The sequence below is a fragment of the Salvia hispanica genome, chromosome 6 (assembly GCF_023119035.1).
Source record: "Salvia hispanica cultivar TCC Black 2014 chromosome 6, UniMelb_Shisp_WGS_1.0, whole genome shotgun sequence".
In the NCBI taxonomy this organism is placed as follows: domain Eukaryota; kingdom Viridiplantae; phylum Streptophyta; class Magnoliopsida; order Lamiales; family Lamiaceae; genus Salvia; species Salvia hispanica.
The window spans coordinates 15,753,331-15,763,143 of record NC_062970.1 but is presented as its reverse complement, the minus strand read 5'-3'; the positions used below and the strand labels follow the sequence as shown (position 1 = coordinate 15,763,143).

Here is a 9,813-nt window from a genome sequence, read left to right as displayed (position 1 = left end):
TAAGGCCCTTGAGGTATTAGATGAAAATGTTCCATAATTTAAGACCAATTCATATACTGTATCAGGGCCCAAATAAAGGGAAATAGGTAGGAAAACTAAAGAAACTAGTATATAGAATGTTAACAAAAATGTTTGCTTTCAATTCATTTTATAGTCATCTGTAGTTTCATAAAAGAGGTGAAGTCGAGCCTAATACTATTAAAAAAAAGAGAGATTAGGGACACGGATAAGATGACAATAACTGATATATGATCAAGGTGTACGGGATTCCAACCACCTCTTACCATCCTTAAGGTATCAATTATTCGATCTAAGGCAAAAAGAAAATTCAGACACCAACCTCTAATCCACGTACTAGTATGATACATAAGAGTTTGTTTCTATTTCCCGTTTCGATCAATCTCAATGTCTCGAAACACTACTTTGTTATGAATATCAGAGATGGACCATGAGATAATACTCCATAAAACATGAAAATCCACTTATTCTTATTAATTTTACAAAAAGATATCTCAACCAAGATTTTTTTTTAAAAAAAGAAAAAGAAAAAATAAAAAAGAATAAGCCTTCAGATTACTCGGTAAGTAAGTTTACTGAAAATTTTGTTGCAACACATGATGTGTTCAATTGTCTCCATCTCCATCTTGAATAAGAATCATAAGATAAATCGATCATCTTCAATTTAGGATGCCAAATTTGAAAAGTCTATCCCTTGGGCTAAGTCTCCGATCGGAAGATGATCTAAACTTAAAGAATGGCACATGGTAGGGCCCACATATATGGGTAAGAAGTGTAACTGTGGGATGGTACATTTATTAAATCAGAAACAAGATATAGCCCACATGATTTAAATTTCATTATGGTAACTAACCTTTGAGAGCTCTTTCATCACATCCTCACTACAAATATCAGCCCAGAAAAGAATTTGATTCATTATTCTCTCCTATTATACACACACATATTTGATTCATTATCCCTGCTTCTTTTGTTACATTGAGTTGATTGAATTTGTTGTGCTAGTTAGAGATGAGTGAACCACCAAAATATGCTAATCCTGCTCAAGGTAATTTCTTTATGCTCTCTTTAGATTCTTACTTGGATTTGAGTTTGTAAAATATTTTTTGTCTGTTTTATGCTTTTCTTCTTCGCACATAAATACTACGCTGGAGTAAACTAAATCCATACATTTTCGGTTTGTTCTGAGTAGTATTTTTTTTTTCGTCTTAGATAGTTATGATTTGGTTTTGATTTGTGTACAGGAGACTACCAGGGACCACCGGTGGTGGCGCCGCCTCAGTATGCGTCGCAGCCTCAGAGGAGGGGCACCGGAATCTTGGAATGGTGGTATGTATTTTGACTTGTTAGAGTGCAAACTGGTTGTTATTTCTTTTTATTAGTCATTATTTTGATATATATGTTTCTTGTAATTTATGTGTAACTTTTCACAATGTAATTCCATTCTTCTCCTTTTTGTAAGTATGATGATTTTATTTGATGTCTCTGTATCTTGAATAATTTGATTAATATTTAATACGAATTCAAACGGAGAAAATTAAGAATGAAATACTAGAATATAAGGATAAAGGATTGTTGTTTTATTATAGGCTTATAGGTAGATCACTTCTGCTCTATTTCACACAACGCTCTATACATAAAGGATTGTTGTTTTAATTCGTCCTTATTCTTGCATCGATCTTTACTTCATTCGGATGATGGTGGTATGTTTGTGTGGTGCAGCCTTGCGACTATGTGTTTCTTCTGCTTGATGGATGGATGCTGCGAATTGCTCTGCTGTTGTTGTGTGTAATCATTAATCTTTTTTATATGACTACAATGTTAATGTATTCTAGAGCTCTTTTCTTTGTCGGATTAAACCTCATTCTTTATGTATTATTTTTATTTTCTTTTGTTTCAGTTATTGTTTAGTATAAACACCAAACCCATATTCGGCAGTCAATTGTATTCGAAATTTACATTGCAGTATGTGTGGATACAATACTCCCATTACCTATACCATAATTATACTATCCACTTGCATGCTATTGTTATTAGTTAATGATAATAAAAAGTGCATCACTAATTTACAACTATTGTTTTATTAGTGCTTTGAACGTTTATTATATGTACATTTTTTAAAAATCGACATAAGAGATGTGGATTTAGGATTATCATATGACATCCAACATTTCATAGAGCGCATTGTGTACTGCGCATACCAACAAAGCATGTCATGTTCAAAACATTTCACGGAGTGCGCCCATAATAGTTTGCCACAGTTTTTAGTTTTTGAATAATATAAATAAGGGGAGTGTTAGGGTGCCACCACCTCTTAAAATAACACTATACCACCATTCATAGCCAATCATTTGTACACGTGGACAAATAATAAGCTGCTACGTGGCAAAAAAAAAACCTAAAAAAGACGGCCATCAATATTTTATACACTATACAACAATTTTTCTCGGCCAGCAATATCCAACACGCTATACATCAATCTATAGATTGCTGTGTAGCGTCTATAATATTGATGTGTAGCGTTTATAATATTGTTGTATATGTGATGTCACGGTGTCACTTTAAGAGGTGTTGTCATTTTAACACAAACGTATGAATAATTTTCTAAACATGTACTATTAATTGAATTTGAATATTGTGTGTAAGTATAATGTCCAACTAAGTACGAAAACTACCATGCTCATATTCAATCACACACTAAACATACTCAAAAGTATGCACAAAATCACACGATTCTTCTTCCCCTGTCATAATTCATAAATACCATAACAATTTATCTAGAATCAAAATCCAGAAAGAAAACAAAAATCAAACAAAGAATCAACATAAATAGCTGCTAGATATCATTGTCACTCCAAAAATTTGTGCCATGATATGAATATGGAGACATTGTATATATCTCGAAGAGGCAGATAAACAAATGTGAATTGTTGGATATTGTGGGAGCAATTGAACAAGTAATAAAGTTGAGGGACCTAACTGCAACTAAGGGATGAGAAGTTAGTTAGAAACGGTTGGGAGTGAGCAATGGCTTGGGAGAAGCTGTGAGCAGAGATGCTAATCAGTTACACAACACACACACTTTCTTTGTGAGATCAAATTCTACATTCAGCTTTCAACCGAGAGAGTGAAGTATGGTGCTTCGGTCCATCTGTATCTTTGTTCTTGGAGTGTTAGTAAATAAGCTAGTTCATCTTCTCCGTGGATGAAGGCTTGTTGTTCATCGCGTTTCACGTCAATAAAGTTGAATACAATCACCACAAAATCAATGGTCACTTTGTTACTTTCGTCTTCGCCGAACGTGACGCCACAACTCCTCAATGTTTTATGAGGCGGCGCTACACAAACTTATGTTTCAAATTCTCCTCTTTGTAATTACATTATTATTACTTGTATTCTTATCTTACTTTTGAGCAACAACCGAATAATTATTAAACAAAAATTCCATAGACTATCCTACCAACAACTTCCAACATATTGCTCAGGAAGAATGAAATCTTATTTAAATCGTAAACGATTCAAATCATGATGCTTTTAGATGAGGTCCTTTTCTAAGAAAATAATATTATCTTTGTCCACAAAAAATAGCCAAATTTTCTCATTTTAAAATGTCCACAATTAGTCACATTTTTTAAAATGTAAAGTTTTTCTTTCATAGTTTACCCATTTTTTCGACTCTCTTTCATATTTTACTTACTTTTTCTCCATCTTTTTAACTTTACCTATTTTTTCTCTTCCTATTTTATTTGATCAATTTTTCATTAAAACTCATAAGTCATAACGTTCACAAACATGATTATTTTTTATGGACAGAAAAAATATACGAATACCAAAACTAGTTACTCCCTCCGTTCCGGATAATTCGTCCCACTTTGATCGGACACGGATTTTAAGAAATCTAATGGAAAGTGAGTTGAAAAAGTTGGTGGGATGTGGGTCCTACTTTTAAAGTATTAGTTTTATAATAAAATGTGAGTAGGAATGAGTTAGTGGAATATGGGGTCCACTACCAAAAATGGTAAAAGTGAAGTGGGACAAATTATGTTGGACGGACCAAAATGAAATACTGGGACGAATTATCTGGGACGGAGGGAGTATATGTTAGGTGGGGACCAAATTAATTATATATAGGACTGCCATTCAAAGTACGTACTTAGTCATGTTATAATTAATTGATTTATATAAAGTACTTAGTAGTATAAGATTTAAGAAAATGTTTTTTTATTAAATTAAGTAATGAATATAAAATTTGAGAGAATAAACTACTAAAAATAGATAAAATTTAAATAAGAAAAAATAAATCCTATATAATAAAAGTAACAATTATAAAATAAAAATAACAATAAAAATAAAAAGACAAAGACAATGTAGAAAAAGGCATCTCCAATAAAAGCTATGGCATTTTGGTGATTCAATAAAAAGTCCTGTTCTCGTGGCGAGATACACCGGACACGTCACGTCCCAAAGCGAGTTTTCTTAATAACCACGTCACCACTACCATAGGACCCCACACAAACCCTGTAACCCGACCCATTTCACCTCAAACCCGAACGCCCTTTACATCCGCCACGTGTTCCAACAGCCCCATCTTGGCCGTCCGTGAAATAAGTCTCGGTCAACTCTCAGCGAGCAGACAAATCAACTATTGCCGTTAGATTTCAGTCACCTGGAAATCAACGGCTGCGATGCTGCCCAAAATATGAGCGGGCAGATCTCATCGCCTTTAAGAAGCACGCTCTCTCCATCTGATTTCATCGCTCAAACCCTAATCTCTCTCCAACCTCGTGAAATTGGTGTGCAGTATAATATCTTTTGCCTATTTTGTTCTCCCCCAAATTCTAGCCCATTTTTCAATTTAATTGAGCTCTGAGCTGCCGCAGATCGTTCGGCGAGGGGGTATAACGGAAGATTCCGGCTATTCCATACATGATTTTTGAGGGGAATTGCTGCCGGAGGCTCAACAGAGCTGAGCGCTGCCGACGGTGCAATTCATGGTGTCCGCTGTTTTAGCGAGCCAGAATGAATCGAGCTGGGCCCACATGGGAAAGACGCAGTACGCGAATCCCCACCTAAATCCAAACCCTCACCCTAACCCTAAGAAGAAGCAGAAGCAATTCAACCCGTCTCCAGCGAATGGCGCCGCCGGTCGCTACCGCAGTATCAGCAACAATAACGTCGATTCGCCGGCCGTCACGCAGACGGCGTCAGATGATGCATATTCTTTCAACCAGACGCCTGCGGCTGGTAACGCGGGGAATTACGGTGGCTATATGACCTTCAATGTTGCGACGTACACGAAATCAGAGCTTCTGGAGCTCCGGAAACGCCTCTCTGCCGAACTTGATCAGATCCGTGATTTGCGTGATCGGATTGATTTTGGCCAGTTCAACATTGGGGAAACCCCTAGATATCAGCCGAAATCAAAGAAATATAGTGGCAGTAAACGTCCCGGACCTGCGATTGGATCCGCTCCCAAGAGATTGGGCGATGGATATGAAAATGGCAGCTTGGAGATGGTTAATTTTGGGGATTTATTAAAAGAATGCGAAAAGATTGTGACTAAATTGATTAAAAGCAAATTCGGCTTTGTTTTCAAAGATCCGGTGGATGCAAGGGCTTTAAAGCTTGTCGATTATCATCTGATTGTGAAGCATCCAATGGATCTTGGCACCGTTAAGGCGAATCTGGCGAAGAATTTGTATCGGACACCTGTAGAATTCGCAGCTGATGTCAGGCTGACTTTTAACAATGCGTTGCTCTACAATCCTAAGACGGATCCCGTTCATGGCATGACGGAGGAAATTCAGGCGCGGTTCGAGGAGATGTTTAAGCCTGTTCAGGATAAGTTCAACAGCGTGCTCGAGCAGCGGCGTGAGAAGGAGCCGCACGAGTTTAAAATCCACACTGACTTGCCTTTCCGGGAGTTTGAGGAATTGCAGGGCAGCTCTTGGAACAGTAATGGTTGTCTGGCTCTGGCTGGAAAGAAGTCGAAGGCGAAAGGTGGACAGGTTCCTGTTTCCCATGTTCCGAAGAAGTCTGATAGAATGCATACATCAATGCAAGCCCATTCTACTGCTTCAACGCCTTCTAATCCGCCTCCACCGCTGATGAATCTGCAGCCATTAGCTCCGGAGCCATTATCTCCTTCTCCAGTGAGAGCTCCTCCTCTGTCTGCGGCTAAGGAACATAAAGCTGGAAGAGTAGTGACCTCGAAGCATCCAAAGCCAAGAGCTAAGGATCTTAATAAGAGAGATATGAGTATGGACGAGAAGCAGAAACTTGGATTTGGGTTGCAGAATTTGCCCCAAGAAAAGATGCCTCAACTTGTACAGATAATCAGGAAGAGGAATGAGCATTTGGCACAGGATGGCGATGAAATAGAGCTTGATATAGAGGCTCTTGATACAGAGACGCTGTGGGAACTTGATCGGTTTGTGACCAATTGGAGGAAGATGGTGAGCAAGACAAAGCGGCAAACGTTGATAATGAACAACAATCCAGCTGATGTAGTTTCTATTCCCTCCAGTCCTGTTACCGATGCTGATGTGGTAAGTTTAATTTGCATCAAGATTTGTCTTTTTTATGATATTTTTGCTGTTTATTCATGTTGTTGGTAATGTTGTGTAGGGTGCATTGAGTGACAAGAATGGCAAGAAGATGAAGGAGAATGATGAAGAAGATGTAGATATTGATGACGATATGCCAACAGCTAGTTTCCCTCCTGTGGAGATTGAGATTGAGAAAGATGTTGTTGGGCAGGAGAATGAGGGTGGTGTTGTTGTGCAGGAAAATGATGGTGTTGTTGGACAGAAGAATGATGGTAGAGGCAATGCCAGCATTAGCTCGAGCAGTTCTGGCAGCTCAAGTAGCGATTCGTCATCCTCGAGTGGTATTGAAACTGATTCTTCTTGCGTTTCTACATTGTGTTGAGGGTGGGAGTATGGAAACAGAAACAGATGTTCATTCGTTTGAGCTTGCTTTTTACAGATTCTGATTCAGGGAGTTCCTCTAGTAGTGAGTCCGATGCAGATGATGCACAATCTTGACTTGACAACTGCTATGAGCAAGTCTGAAATGATTTCAGTGCTACTTCTTTCCGGCATTTGGGTGCTGTCACAAATTAGTAGGTTTGTATTTCTTGCTGCGGCTTTCTTGTTCTTGTCAATAATGTGCAAGAGCTGAAGAATATTTGGTTTGACTTTGCAGGATGAGAAATGAGGAGGAGGTTGTTGTAGATGCCGGGGATGAAGAAAATAGATTAAATCTATTGAATTAACTCTCTTCCATGAGAAGTGTCAGCTTAAAGCTTAGATGAAGAAAAGTAGATAGTGTAGACTTTAGATAGGTTAATTTGTAGTAGTACAGTTTTCTTCTTCCCCAGGAATGGTGGGAATTTCTACCTAGTGAAAAAAGCCTATTTGTTCGCCACAGATTTAAAAGATACTAAACTCATTTGTGAGACAAGACGCACTATTAAAATTATTCATAAGAAGCCAAACACAATTTATATCGCAAAACCTTTGTAGCTCAGTTATGAATTTCAAAATCCAAAATGTTGAACTTGGGCAAGTGAAATGATCTGACTCTTTGGCAAATCCAAAATGTTGAACTTGGGCAAGTGAAATGATCTGACTCTTTGGCTTTTAAATATTAGTCCTGAGCAAGGTTGAGGATATTTTGAACACCTGCATTAACAATAACGAAAGACGAACCACTGCATATTACATCAGATTCATCACCAGTAATTGCATCAGACTCATCTGTCTGCTGATCGCTTTCACCTGTCTTCAAGACCAAAAAGATCATCTGAAAAACTGTACTTAGAAGATAAAGCCAAGTACTCCTATTTAGCTTGGAGGAGGACGATAGATTTGTTACACAGAATCAATGAATATAGAACAGAAGGTAAAGGGTCGGAACAAAAATATACTCCCTCCGTTTCTTCATAGTTGAGGCGGAACTTTTTCGGCACGGAATTTTAGAAATGAATGTTGGGTGTGTTAAATAAATAGATAAAGAAGTAAGAGAGATGAAAAGGTAGAGAGAATAAAGTATAAAGTGAATAAAGTAGAGAGAATAAAGTAAGAGAGAGTAAAGTAAGAAATAGAAAAAAGTTACCATAAATAGAAATTACTCAACTATGAAGAAACTTCACGAAATAGAAAAATGACTCAACTATGAAGAAACGGAGGGAGTAACTAACAAGAATTGTTATTCTTAAAATGGCGTGGGCGTTCTTGAAAAAATAAGATATCATGTTATAAGCATAGTTTAAAAATAATCTCAAAAATTCAAATATTTATGGTAATCTTTGGCTCAACTTTAATCGGTCAAAATGATTTCCCCAAAAAGAAAATAAAATTCTCATTATATGAGCTTATGCAATCTTCCAACAAATTAGTTTATTGATTTCTTGGTGACCGACAAATTTTGATTCGATTAACCGGTAATAGAAAATTGTATATTAAGGGTTCGTTTGATAGCTATGTCATGTTTCGACTAGACATAATACCATACGATAGTAATCATAGTTTTGATTAGTTAATTTACATATATTGGGTGTTTGGTAGATTAAGATAATTTTGAGCTAATTTATTGTAGTGTTCGGTACAATAAGTCACAGGCAAGGATTAAAATGTTGATTGCCAAAATTATCCTCATTAATTTAATTTAATTACTAAACTATCCTCATGTTAGCCTAATAATTCCTATAAAATGAGACAGCCGCTCCCCAGATTATCACCACAAGTTCTTTGCTTTTGAGTTCTTTTTACTAAGTGTCTGTTTTTTGCCGCCTTTTTTTGTTTGAGTTCGTTCTGTTTTAGCACTTTGGATATTGTCATTTTGATTTAATCATCTATGAAGTGTTTTGATTTGCTTTTGATTCCAAATACTTCTACTACTCGTTCTGTTCATATAATTTATGATATTCATTATTAATTGAAGACATCAGAAGACATAAATTTGTGAGATTCATTCTTAATTAAAGACATTTTTTGGCAGTAAAAATTGAAATATTAGAAAAGATTTCATATTTCATCCATAAAACAGTGCTCAACAACACCCCATCAATTTTAGGGGTCCAAGGTGATTTGTAAGAGAAGGATTCTTGTGGAGGAATGTTGAGAGCCATGGAAAGTGATGGTTTTTTTTTTTAGCTGATACAAGATTGAAATGAAGTGCTTATTCCACTGATATAATTAAGATGAAAGAAACTGAGGAACTTTTATAGGGATCATTGCGTAGGGAGCTTTTATAGACATTTTGATGGGTATAATTGTATTTTGTTAAATAAACTAGGTTTCCATGATAAATAACCTACAATTTTGGGTAGTTACAAATCTGATTAAAACATAGCATTTTAGTTGGGCTTGTGCGAGCCGGAATACAAAACACGGGCTACTATGTTTGGTAATATAACTACCAAACATACAAATAAACCCAGATTACTTTTTTAACTAGGCGAAATATAGCCACCAAACACAGCCTAATCATACAATAATCTATTACAACGAACGACTATATAAGTCTATTCAAACGACAATTATCGATTGGAACACAAAGTTTGACTTTTAAGCAAAATTCTCAACAACACAGCCTAATCATACAATAATCTATTACAACGAACGACTATATAAGTCTATTCAAACGACAATTATCGATTGGAACACAAAGTTTGACTTTTAAGCAAAATTCTCAACATTAAATCCATATTCCACCTAAAGCATTTAATTATTATAATTCAAAGGAATTTGCCGTCCCATCATTGATTCTTTATGGTTCGAATGGATACATAGA

At 36.4% G+C, this 9,813-nt stretch overlaps 1 protein-coding gene and 1 long non-coding RNA gene across 2 annotated transcripts; both read left to right on the top strand.

Moving 5' to 3' along the window:
- Positions 1-860: 860 nt before the first annotated feature.
- On the top strand, positions 861-1,983 carry LOC125197203. Its single transcript, XR_007172015.1, has 3 exons — positions 861-1,063; positions 1,260-1,344; positions 1,738-1,983. It is a non-coding gene; the product is annotated as an uncharacterized LOC125197203 (long non-coding RNA).
- Positions 1,984-4,781: 2,798 nt separating this feature from the next.
- Positions 4,782-7,445, top strand: LOC125194205 (transcription factor GTE2-like). Its single transcript, XM_048092289.1, has 4 exons — positions 4,782-6,563; positions 6,643-6,904; positions 7,003-7,142; positions 7,222-7,445. Exons 1-3 carry the CDS (start codon positions 5,007-5,009, stop codon positions 7,059-7,061), a joined length of 1,878 nt encoding a protein of 625 aa, XP_047948246.1. The 5' UTR covers positions 4,782-5,006; the 3' UTR covers positions 7,062-7,142; positions 7,222-7,445.
- Positions 7,446-9,813: the final 2,368 nt, after the last annotated feature.